Source organism: Polypterus senegalus, chromosome 17 (assembly GCF_016835505.1).
Source record: "Polypterus senegalus isolate Bchr_013 chromosome 17, ASM1683550v1, whole genome shotgun sequence".
NCBI classification, from domain to species: Eukaryota; Metazoa; Chordata; class Cladistia; order Polypteriformes; family Polypteridae; genus Polypterus; species Polypterus senegalus.
In genome coordinates, this window is record NC_053170.1 from 34445449 (window position 1) to 34458950 (window position 13502).

The 13502-nt window shown below is 42.3% G+C and overlaps 1 protein-coding gene across 1 annotated transcript in view; it reads right to left on the minus strand.

Annotated features, from left to right (window-relative positions):
* Nucleotides 1-13502, minus strand: part of LOC120518147 (mannosyl-oligosaccharide 1,2-alpha-mannosidase IA) — a 534215-nt gene that overhangs the window by 48579 nt on the left and 472134 nt on the right. The window contains exons 7-9 of the mRNA XM_039740772.1: nt 9417-9510; nt 6912-7027; nt 1460-1679 (exon numbers count right to left, since the gene is read on the minus strand). Of these exons, the coding sequence (XP_039596706.1) occupies nt 1460-1679; nt 6912-7027; nt 9417-9510 (430 nt within the window). The remainder of the gene's footprint in view (nt 1-1459; nt 1680-6911; nt 7028-9416; nt 9511-13502) is intronic.

Below are 13502 nucleotides of genomic sequence, written 5' to 3' on the forward strand. Positions count from 1 at the left end.
TTGCGCGTAGAATTTCGAAATGAAACCTGCCTAACTTTTGTAAGTAAGCTGTTAGGAATGAGCCTGCCAAATTTCAGCCTTCTACCTACACGGGAAGTTGGAGAATTAGTGATGAGTCAGTGAGTGAGTGAGGGCTTTGCCTTTTATTAGTATATATATATAGTCAGTCAGTCAGTCAGTCAGTCAGATAGATAGATAGATAAAGAAAGGCACTATATGATAGATAGAACCATCACACTGTTAAAAAAATTAATGTGTAAAGACAGGCACTAAAATTAGAAGAGTAGCTCCTCCAAAATGTTTGTTTGTGTGTGTGTGCCTGGTGTTATGAGGTATCAACACAGACAATCTGCTTCAGGAATAAAAAACTTGGAGGCGTCATCTGGGTGAGTGTGGTTGTCAGGATTGACATTAAAGTGAAATTTTTTTGTCTGGCTGTATGGTGAAGATCTGCATAAATAAAGTATAAACTTGTCCTAATGCTGCATTCCCTTCAAATCCCATACATGCCACACTTTGCCTCTTTCAGTCTTCTGACAGTTGTACTTTGGGGCCACTGGCATGTCTAAACAGTTGGTCTGAGCACTTTAACCATACCATTGTGCACAGTAACTTCATGTACATATCTGCTTTAAAGAAAGTGATATCTTGAAGGTCCCATTTCCAAACTATACAAATACATTCACCCATATCATTACACCCCTTGCTTATACTGTTTTGGAATCTGAAAAAATCAGAATTCTGAAACACATTGGGCCCTAAGGATCTTTGATAAGAGATTGGGCATCTGTGTTTGAAGATAAACTGAAGTAAGACATTTAGGATTAAACAAAGTGTAACATGAGCGAATGATAATTTGGATTAACTCCAGATATTCACTGCTTAACTACTGTATGCAGCAATACATTATTTGCTAAGAGCTGTTTCCTGGAATGGCGCTCGTGTCTATTTTTATTTCTCTGTGAATTTTTTCCAAGAGCACCATCTACTTATTTATTAACATTTTTTATTTATCTGAAGGAGTCTTAAAGTGGAGGCCTAGGCAATTTTGGGCTGCTGAACACATTGCTTACTTATTTAATATTTGTACCTGTCTTTGTAAATACAGAACATTTAATACCCTGTTTATATTTTCCATCCACCAAAACATGCAGGCACTGCTACTATACATGGACCAGCAGCCTTCTGAAATGAGCCCCCTTAATCTGAGCCTTTAGTCTACGATGCCACAGGCCGAGTTTAGACTTTGCCCCGCATTTGCACCCAGGGTTATAAAGAGCGGCATAGTGACTTCTAAAGTGAACACTGCAGTACGCATGTTGACACAATGGCTTTTCACATGGAAGGCACTCTAAGGAGGAAGCAGGCAAAACTGCTCAAGCTGCACTTAGTGCCACCACTATGAAGAGTGTTACAATAATGAGGCACAAAAGAAATTTAAGAATGATAGAGAACTTACCAGAACGGGCGTACGATTCGTGGCACGTGTGAGTGATTTCTGCTGCCAAATCCATGTAGTGTTTGCGCTTCTGCAGTTCTCCATCTGCTGCGCCGATTGCGATCATTCCCCCAGAGAAGCAGGCGAGGTGACCCATCTTATGATCCAGTATGCCACCTCTCCACTCTGCAATGTATGTGAGGCCCCCGGGAGATTTCTGCACCAGATTGGTTTCTATTGCCTGCAACATTAAACAAGTCTTTAATGCCGTATCAGAGCAATTCTACAGCCTTTGATATTCTTTTACTTGCTATTATCAAGATGTGAGAGATGAGATTAGATAACCTTCAGACCTCCTAGCGCTTTGTAACATTGCACATACATAAATAATATCATTATTTTGTTGGGGGGGTCTTTGTCTGATAGGCATTCCGTTACAGTACAGGATAACTTTGAAATAAAAAGAAAGAGCTACAAGCTTTAAAAAAACTTAAATGTCATATAGTTTTCACTGAAGCAAATATTTTTTAATGAAAACATAGAACATGTCAGTAGCAAAATACTCTGATCAGTAATTTATCACTTTGGCACAGAGGTTGATACACTAGGCCATGGACCTATGAACCTATGAACCCAAGATGACAATGTCTCTCTCCATGATCTATGATGACTTTCAGGCAAGTCCCCAAAGGCAGTGTAAAAGCAGATTCTGGGGGGCTTTTCTTGAACAAAACGCTAGAGCAACACAGTTTCCTATAGCAGTCTTTCATTCATATTATTCCAAAATAATCCATTTCTGTTTTTTATGGAATAATGTGATATTCGGGACGAAAAACAAGCTGACGACTCTCTAGCAGTTTTACTATATTTGTGAACTTGGAGAGGCACCAGCTAACTGTTAAGAATACCCCAGTGCAGAAGATGTAGAGCCACCTGTGCTTGCTGCCCAGTGGCTTTTGTAAGAAGACACTGGCAATATCATATTTCTGGCATATGAGTCCTATTAACCTTTGTCTCAAGAGAATACCTCCAGATAGACAATATTTTTACTGAAAACTTCAAGCCTTGCCCTCTGTTGCTGAGGTGTTTCACGTACATGTTGTTGAGCCACAAGGTTTACTTCGTTTTGACATTGTGTCTCTTCATCTGTGTTATGAGCACAACGTTGTTGTTGTGTGGCGGCTTTTGCTGCACACGGGTCTTTCGCAGTGAGAAGTCAGGTGCATTGAAGCGCCAAAATAATGTAAAAAGTGCATACAATCGCCATCTAGTGGCTGTAGTTGAGCATGAGCAGAGTGGACGGCTCCACACACACACACAGGTCTTTCCATTATTTACGTCTAATGCTGCCTTTTTGTGATCAATTGACGTGAATGGAATAATATTCCCTTCTCAAAAGTCACTGGCCAATGATGATGACCCATTTTCTCACTTAGTGTTATGTTATCCTTCCAAACCAGGGGAAATTTTAAAGATAAGCGTTTTTGCATTTCAATAATTATGCTGTTATAAGGGATGTCCACAAAACTACTAACTATTTTATACCCAGTATTAATGTTTATGTGCTGGCACTACAGTAGTTACTTCTAAATTTGAGCTTCATTCATCCACACATTTTCAAACTTACAGTGTTCACCTCCTTGGAAGTTTTTAGATTTTATTCTTACATAACAATCACAAAGGATTTAATTTGGCTTTAATGTCAAAGTGAAAACAAATCACTGCAAAGTGGTCTAAATTCATAATCGATCACATAAGTACTCACCTCTTCAAGTCGCTGTTTAGTAGACGCCCCTTTTCAAGCCTTGACAGCCTTCAGTCTGTGTGCAAAGGTCTAACTCCATCTGCTTTGTACATCTGGACACTGCGTTTTTTTGCAAAACTGTTTCAGCTCTGTCAGGTTGCATGAGGATTGTGAGCCAACAGCCTTTTTCAAGTCCAGCCACAAGTCCTCAATTTGACTGAGGTCTGGACTCGGCCAATCTAGAGCATTAACATTGTTGTTTTAAAGGCTGGCTTTATGCTATGGGTGTTGTCTTGCTGGGAAGGTAACCTTCTACAAGGAGCAGGGTTTCTTGCAGACTGAATCTGGTTGTACTCCAGGATTTCTCTGTTTTGCTGCATTCATTTTTTTCTATCACATGCTTTCCAGGGCACAGAATAATGTTGCCACCACCATGCTTCACGGTGGTGATGGTGTGTTTTTGATAAAGTGTAGTGTTCAAGCATTATATTTTATCTGATTGGAAAACAAGCCTAATGTTGTTTTCATCAGACAATAGAACCTTCTTCTAGACTTCAGAGTCTCCCATGTGCAAATTCCAGTTGAGATGTCCTGTGCATTTTTGGTTTTCAATTGGCTACTCTCCCATAATACTGTGAATGGTGAAGCACCAGGACTGTGTTTTATGCAAAGTCTCTCCAGTTGCAGACACTGTACCTTGTAACTCCTTCAGAGTTCTTACAGGTCCCTTGGTGGTCTCCTTCACTAGTCTTCTTCTTGCACAATTACTCAGTTTTTGTGGGCAGCCTGGAATCCTGAGGTGGTTTGTTGTGTGGTGGGTACAGCAACGTGCTGTATCAGAGCATGCACCTAACCACCTCCTTCTCCTGCCCAATTGACAACACCAGTTATTATTTAGGTGTGTCATACTAAAGGGGTGAACACCTGCGTCATCAATTATTTTGAATTTTACATTTGTAATTAATTAAGGCCACTTGCAGAGATCTGTTTTCACTTTGAGATTAAAGAGTCTATGTTAGTCAGTGTTTCAGTGTTAAAAGTCACATTAAACCTACTTTAATTCAATATTGTATAAGAATAACGAGAGAAGACTTCCAAGGGGGTGAATGTTTTTTAACGGCACTGCCTTTGTGAATAATATTGGTTTTCTGTTAAATTACACCTACTGTATATACTTGCATTTAAATTCTCCCTTCGGATAAGTCAGGGTTTCATTTTACAGCATAATTTCCAGAATTTTAAAATGTTGGTCATATAAGTTGAATGCGGAAAACTCATACTATTGGTCCAAGAGATTATGATATGCTAACGTCCACCTGAGAGAGTAACCACGGAGCACACTGTTTTTTTTTTCTATGTATTGTGCCTACGTGACTACACGGTAATACCTGAACTATTCCGAAGCGACGTTTGCACCATTTTGTGTTTTTTGTATCTCACACCCTCATGCACCATTATCGTAAAAGCATCCCTTATCTATGATGGAGCATTCGATCAGAAGAAAATATGAAGCTGGTTTTACAGTGCACCCGGAAAGTATTCACAGCGCATCACTTTTTCCACATTTTGTTATGTTACAGCCTCAAGTCTTTTTGAATATGATGCCACAAGCTTGGCACACCTATCCTTGGCCAGTTTCGCCCATTCCTCTTTGCAGCAGCTCTCAAGCTCCATCAGGTTGGATGGGAAGCGTCGGTGCACAGCCATTTTAAGATCTCTCCAGAGATGTTCAATCGGATTCAAGTCTGGGCTCTGGCTGGGCCACTCAGGGACATTCACAGAGTTGTCCTGAAGCCACTCCTTTGATATCTTGGCTGTGTGCTTAGGGTCGTTGTCCTGCTGAAAGATGAACCGTCGCCCCAGTCTGAGGTCAAGAGCGCTCTGGAGCAGGTTTCATCCAGGATGTCTCTGTGCATTGCTGCAGTCATCTTTCCCTTTATCCTGACTAGTCTCCCAGTTGCTGCTGCTGAAAAACATCCCCACGTCATGATGCTGCCACCACCATGCTTCACTGTAGGGATGGTATTGGCCTGATGATGAGCGGGGCCTGGATTCCTCCAAACGTGACGCCTGGCATTCACTCCAAAGAGTTCAATCTTTGTCTCATCAGACCAGAGAATTTTGTTTCTCATGGTCTGAGAGTCTTTCAGGTGCCTTTTGGCAAACTCCAGGCAGGCTGCCATGTGCCTTTTACTAAGGAGTGGCTTCCGTCTGGCCACTCTACCATACAGGCCTGACTGGTGGATTGCTGCAGAAATGGTTGTCCTTCTGGAAGGTTCTCCTCTCTCCACAGAGGACCTCTGGAGCTCTGACAGAGTGACCATCGGGTTCTTGGTCACCTCCCTGACTAAGGCCCTTCTCCCCGATCGCTCAGTTTAGATGGCCGGCCAGCTCTAGGAAGAGTCCTGGTGGTTTTGAACTTCTTCCACTTACAGATGATGGAGGCCACTGTGCTCATTGGGACCTTCAAAGCAGCAGAAGTTTTTCTGTAACCTTCCCCAGATTTGTGCCTTGAGACAATCCTGTCTCGGAGGTCTACAGACAATTCCTTTGACTTCATGCTTGGTTTGTGCTCTGACATGAACTGTCAACTGTGGGACCTTATATAGACTGGTGTGTGCCTTTCCAAATCATGTCCAATCCACTGAATTTACCACAAGTGGACTCCAATTAAGCTGCAGAAACATCTCAAGGATGATCAGGGGAAACAGGATGCACCTGAGCTCATTTTGAGCTTCATGGCAAAGGCTGTGAATACTTATGTACATGTGATTTCTCAATTTTTTTATTTTTAATAAATGTGCAAAAATCTCATGTAAACTTTTTTTACGTTGTCATTATGGGGTGTTGTGTATAGAGTTCTGAGGAAAAAAATGAATTTAATCCATTTTGGAATAAGGCTGTAACATACCAAAATGTGGAAAAGGTAATGTGCTGTGAATACTTTCCGGATGCACTATAAATTAAAAGTTGTTGAAGTTGTGAAAGAAATTGGTAACTGCGCTGCTGCAACAAAATTTGATATGTCTGAGAAACTGCTGCGAGATTGTAGGAGGCAAGTATATGTAAAAAAAAAAAAAAAATGAGGATGTTGTTTTGAACGGGTGTAAAATCGGGGGCTGATTTTATGATCAATTTTATGGATTTCAAGACCTGACCTGTGAGTATATATGGTAAATATAGGCCAATAATGAAGTGAATGTAAAGGAGAGAACATGGTGGGATACACAGAATGATTAAGTAGCTAAATCAGAGTTTAACAGATGACAGTAGAGAGATAATAATCCTTAAACAGCACTTACCTTCCCAGTCATGTGTGCATTTCTGTTATCAAGTGACTCTAAAGTTCTGGTGTGGAAGATGGGACAGAAATGGCTCAGGGGTGCTTGGTTTGGAAACTATTCATGTGCTATGGCTTGGCACACTCCCATATGAGCTTCACTGATGAAATGAGTGCTTTCTTCAGAAATGTATTCCACTGTAACTTCAATTCAGTATTAACACCACCACGGCAATGCAGCCCTAAACTAACCAGCCAAGCAATAAGACAATTGGGGGTGCTGCCAGACAGTGAAACAGGGGATTCCAGCTTTAAGGGTTAACATTTTGAAGCATAATCTCATTTTATGTTTAGCCCAGCCTTTGCTCTGTATGGCTTGAAAGGGTAGTGAGACCCAGCCAAGGCCTACTAGGTAACTACTTATACAGCTTCTCAAGATAGAAAGTTACCTCCAAGGCATCATAATACATCTTCTTGGCTTCTTCATCTTTTTTGGCTGACATAAGGTAAGATTTGATCAAATACTCATAGAAGCTGTCCCCCAGGCCGCCAATGGAGACGTGGTCTGAAAAGGCAAAGGAAAAGTTATTAACGTGGCTGCTATCATCTGGATAATTAACAACGATAGAGTGAAATCTGCTGGCCCTCAAGCAGAGGCCGGATGTGAAAGACACAGCTCAGTGTCCTAACCCGGTCACTGCCTTCTGGGATAATGTTTGATGGATTGAAGTGTTTCATCTCATTTTGATGGTGGCTAGTTCTGAAAGTCTTCAATTCTTATGACCGATGACTGTGGTATTTACTATTTTTGTTATTAACGCACATTTGACCTACACCTTTGGTGATCAGTGTTCATTACAATTGTTGGAGTCTACATTTTTAAAAACTGAAGCAGAGACAGGCTAGGTGGTTTGCTCAGACTTACAAAGTGAGTCAGCGGTGGGCACTGACCCAGCAACTTTTTGGGCTAGCATCCAATGCCAATGTGTTATGTAAAACCTTGCTTAAGTATATTTTCTTTGTTTTCAATTATTTGTCATGCACTTGTAGCTTTTGTAATTATGTATTTTTTGCTAATATTTTTATGTTTTTATGGATTGTTCATTTATGCTATTTGCCTGTGTTCCTTGTATTCTGTCGAACCCCAAGAGGTGGGTCCACCATGACATCACTGCAGCTGGGACCGCCCCATATGCAGGTGGAGGAGTTGGTCCTAGCAAAAAGTTCAAAGATTGTTGTGGTGTGCATTTCTTGTGGGTACTGTTCTGTGATTTTAGTTTTCTGATTATTATATTAAGATTTGGCCTTATTAGCTTTAGGTTGAATATATGCCTTATTTTTGCCTCTTACTGGTGAAGGTCCTGGTTTGGTTTGTGAGTCTTTTGGAGGCCTTTCACTATTTTCATCTTGTTGTGCTGCTATATCACTGTACAATGCAGTAGGTGGACTTTCTATCCATTTTACCAATTGTAATAACCAGATCCCTCTAATGCTCTGCTCTCCAAGATGGACATTATCTTAACACTGGTCATCAAAATAGAATCTTGTATTTTGAGCACAGAAGGAAATGAATAGCCCACATTAATCTTGGGGCAACATGTTAAAGTCTCATTAACAGAACTGTCTGTGAGCTTGGGGAGCAAAATTGAAGTCTTTCTAGGTGGGACCTGCAAGATTACCTCCACATGAAAGTGGGCATTGGTCAAGTGGCTATGCCATTAGACTTTACACCCCATTGTCACCAGTTCACTCCCCAACACTAAGTCACTATGTGACCCCGAGAAAATCACAGAACCTGCGTCTGCACTAAGTATAGCAAATATATCTAAACAACTGTACAGGTAAAGCACCTAGGAAGATGTTCACTATGGAAAGGCATTATATTAAATAAAGATTGTTTTTAAATGAACTCAGTGTGTGTAAGAAAAGTGAAAGCAGTAGTACCATGATAGGAATGTGTGGAACCCTGTACTCAGTCCTGACTAGACTGGTCTTGTTCTTCTCTACTTATCCCAATTTGAAAAAAGAATAATTTGTACCAATGATAACACATAAAACACCTACACAGAGGTCATAAGAACTTGAGAAGTTAGGCTAAGGTGAAGAGACATTTCAGTGGCCATAGTAAGGTCATCCAGATACACTTTACAAGTCATCAAGTTCTAAACCTCTCCTGAAAATGCAGGAAGGCCGAGAAGTCAGTCTTGTAACCAGTCATTAAGGCAATGATTAGAAACTTAACAACAAGTGTGTCTCTCTTTTAGCAAGACACAATAGTGGGTTTCTGGAAGCAGAAGGCTACACTTTGTGATGGCTTACTTTAGTCTTTCTGACCACTAGGAGGCAATCACTGTGCCTCAAGTCTCTAGGCATAGCTACACTCAGGCAGTCCACAGCTTCAAGTGAAGTATTCTTTAAAGCATCTTTCCACATGTCTTCATTCCTTAATCACAATATTACAATCCATTTATCCTTCCTTTTTTACTCCTTTTATCCCTCCAGGGGAGTGTTGTCTCCTTTCTCCTGACTCCAACTCCCTGAGTGATTGGAGGTGGTCCCTTTCATGCCAGGCCCAGGAGCACTTTTGGTGTCAGGACACTACAAGCTGGAAGCATTCCCGGGTCATGTGAGAGCCTCAAAAAATAGGGACGCTCCCTCGCAGCTTTCCTACAAAGGCTGCCCACTTGGACTGTAACTCCCAGTATACTCTGCAAGTGCAGGAATGGGTATACTGGCCCAGGAATGCCACCACCCCATATATTGGGGGAGCATGCACTCTTACGAGGCTCTATTCCTTTGTCTGTCTGCTGTCCCCTGCCAGGTAAGGGGACAGGATTCATCCCAATTGGGATGTTAGAGTGTCCCTGTCATCCGTCACAACTTCCATTTTCTAAATGCACTAACACTGCATTATACAAGTGGCATCAGTTGTATTTGACTGAAATCATACTTACGTTGAACCCAGTTTCCACTGACAGGACTCAGAAAGTTCGGGTAGAGCCCGTGGGGCTTTTCTATTTTGTTCAAAAACTTGCGAATGTTCATTACCTGCAAAAAAAAAAAGCCTCGTCAGTCAAGATTTGGCTTTTCAGGCTCCCCTGAGTTCAGAAGCAAGGTTGGTGAAAAGGTGGAGGACCATGAAGGCAGAGTGAATCAGTGGCAGTAATGTTTTAAAAGTGTTCCAAATATTAAGCCGAGCATAGTGAACCCAACATTGTCGTGGAATAAACACAAAAAACAAATGGCCAACTCTTTCACATTGAGTGCCATCCTGTCTAACTATGGCGAGGGCTTGCCCGTTGCTCCCACCAGCTACCATGATTCTCCCAATTCTTCTGCTCTCCATTCTTGTGCACCAGCTTGGGAAGGCCATATACTTGATACCCCAACCAAGAGTTGATCCCCAGGATACCATTTACTAACGACAGAATGAACAGCACTCTGGACACTGTTTACTGACTGAGAATAAACACACTTTGTGCTTTTGCACCTTGAATCTTCTTGCTGTGTCCTCACTCACCATAGTCCATCCTAGTTTATAACTATTGAAACAGAATATGCCCATGGCTGTGGGCACCTCAGGCATCACAGCCCCTGATCTTCCCTCTTAAGAACTTCTAATCTGCAGGCTTTGAGGCTGGAATCTTGTGAGGCCTCCAGGACCCTCCATGTGATAAAGTACCACTTCATTTCAAAGATATGGAACAAACACTGAACAAATCAAGCCTACCACTCACTAGTATGGAATGCCGCTCCCTGGTCTGACACATATTCTTGTGAAAATTAAACTCCAATAATTGTTCAAACTTCCCACTAGATGGGTATATTACCATCAAGCCCCGTTAGTAATAAAGTCAAAAAGAGGATTTTTATTGAAATAAAAGATTTTTGTTTTCAATTTGTTTCCAAATCCGAGACCATGGTCCTCAGCCGGAAAAGGGTGGAGTGCCCTCTCAGGGTTGGGAGCGAGATTCTGCCCCAAGTGGAAAAGTTCAAGTATCTCAGGGTCTTGTTCACGAGTGAGGGAAGAATGGAGCGTGAGATCGACAGGCAGATCGGTGCGGCGTCCGCAGTGATGTTGGCTCTGCATCGGTCTGTCGTGGTGAAAAAGGAGCTGAGCCGTAAGGCAAAGCTCTCAATTTACAAGTCGGTCTACGTTCCTACCCTCACCTATGGTCATGAGCTGTGGGTAGTGACCGAAAGAACGAGATCGCGAATATAAGCGGATAAAATGAGTTTCCTCTGCAGGGTGTCTGGGTTTTCCATTAAAGATAGGGTGAGAAGCTCAGTCATCCGGGAGGGGCTCAGAGTAAAGCCGCTGCTCCTCCGCATCGAGAGGAGTCAGATGGGGTGGCTCAGGCATCTGATCAGGATACCTCTTGGACGCCTCTCTGGTGAGGTCTTCCAGGTACGTCTAACCGGGAGGAGGCCCCGGGGAAGACCCAGGACACACTGGAGGGACTATGTCTCCCAGTTGGCCTGGGAACGCCTCGGGATTCCCCTGGAAGAGCTGGAAAAAGTGGCCGGGGAGAAGAAAGTCTGGGCATCTCTGCTCAAGCTGCTGCCCCCGCGACCCGACCTCGGATAAGCGGAAGAGGATAGATGGATGGATGTTTTCAATAATGCTCTAAACAAAAAATAACCTTTGTGAAGCGAAAAAGGCAAAAAGGAGTTGCCTAAAAAGGTATTTCCGACGCAAACAAGTATCAAAGACAAATCCAAACAGGTTAAAAATCTAGTAAACCACAAAAGCCCAGCAAAACCATAAGGAAACACTCACCAACTCTCAAGTGCATTCAAATGAACTGCAAGGGACTATGGGTTGGCTCTGGGGGAACTACCCACAAAACACTTGGTACACAGGATAGGCATAAAGAATAAACAGTCACATCCATTGGAGGCTGAAAAATTAACAAAAGAGACATAAAACAAGAATTTGAACCCAGACCAGGGGAAGAACCCTGGCTGAAATATAACAGAATACTGGATTCTGGCCACTTCACAGTCCAAGAGCACTTCCTCCTTGTCTAAGGATTCCTTTCTTAATCTACATCCAGTAGGTGGGGTATTGCATAACAATATTTAACACGGAAATGACAAAAGAACAGACACTTCATTCCTAATGTAAACCTGCCACCAAGTAAAGGACTTCTGACGTGTTTGACTTCACATATATGGGTGAGCAGCAAGTAATGAAGCTGCCAGGCAGGCTAAATGCATAGCTTGCTGATGTGGCGTTTTCCTGGAGAGTCAGGGTATTTATGCAGACAGCAGAACTAATCACTTGGCAGGGCAACGGGCTAAAACCAAAGGACACTCAATGGACAACAACTTGCCTGCAGGCCTGTGGAAGCCAGCTTCATTTGGTTTGAGTTATAATGTTTGCTTTGGGAGGAAAGGAGAGGAGATCTGTTAGAAATGAGAAGGATTAGGCTCATTACCAAGATGTGCTTCTCTTTTTTTAGCCTGTTTTATTTTCTTTGCTATTTTTAAGTTTAACTAAATAAGAATGTTGGAAGACCAAGCCTGTAAATTGTATTACTGGTTTTCCCAAAACTGCATTTGGTTCACTACAGTCCACCCAAACAGGTAAATTGAGGGAACGCTAAAAGGGATACAACATGTTCTGAATTATATGTTGAGGAAAAAGTCAACTTACATGTCGACATCTCCTGTTTTATGCCACAACTAATTATGCCTGCATCCTCTATTAAATCAAATCAAATCAAATAAATATCTTTATTGTCATTGTAGCAATAAGACATTGTACAACAAAATTTAGGTGCAATTTTCCAATTCAAAAATAAAATAAAAACAAAACACAATGACCCGAGTTAAAGCCAAAATAGTCCATAACAGCCGAACACTGTTTTCCATTCATACATACGTCATATTGCACTTTTCACTTAGCCAATGTTGACTTAGAGCTGTATTGTAAACATGAGAGTGTATTGTATTGTAAACATGAAGATGCACTCGGTCAGACTGACCACTTAGCAGCATTCAGCATGGTGATAGCTGAAGGATAGAAACTGTTTCTAGTCTGTTTGTCTTAGTCTTTATGGATCTGAAATGCCTCAAACAATTTATGTCCTGGGTGTGATGGCTGCTGAAGAATTTTCTTGACGTTCAGGAGACAACAGGAACTATTTAGTTCTTCTAGAGAGGGGAGAGGACAGCCGACTATCCGCTGGCTGACTTTATTGACCCTGTGGAGCTCTTTCCTCTGTGCTACTGTGCAGCTGGAGAACCACACACAGAGACAGAAGACCAGGATGCTCTCTACTGTGCAGCGGTAAAAGGACACCAGCAGTTTCTCAGGGATGTTGTTCTTCCTGAGAACCCTCTGGTAGTAGAGTCTCTTCTGGGCCTTCTTCACTACCTCAGCAGTGTGTGTTCCCCAGGTCAAGTCCTCTCTAATGGTGTCTCCCAAGAAGTGGATGTTTGAGACCCTTTCCACACAGTCCCCATTGATGATAAGTGGCAGGAAGTTATCTGCCTTCTTCCCGAAGTCCACGATGAGCTCCTTGGTCTTGGTTGAATTTAGGAGCAAGTTGTTATTCCTACACCACATTGTCAGCTGCTCCACCTCATCCCTGTAGGCGGACTCACACCCTCCAAAGATGAGCCCTACTACCAACGTCAGCGAACTTAACAATGGTGTTACTGTGGTGGGCAGGAATGCAATCATAGGTGTAGAGGGTTTAGAGCAGAAGGCTCAGCACACAGCCTTGTGGGGAGCCAGTGTTGAGGCTGATGGGTGTGGAGAAGTAGTCTAAACATCTCCCTGTGTCCATTTCAGTCATCTCAAGTCATGTTCTGACTCATCTCACACTTCTCTCATGGACTCTTAAGTAGTAGCCATTCTAGGTTATAATGAACAGAATCACTAGGCAAAAGTAAAATGGCTCTGCAGAAAATGACTGGACGAGTGCATACGTTTGTTTGAACTACGCAGAGTAACAGGTTAATTTATCTGGATGTGGGTATGGGACCTAGGAATTCAGTCAAAGAGAATATGGTTCTCACTTTGTGCGGCT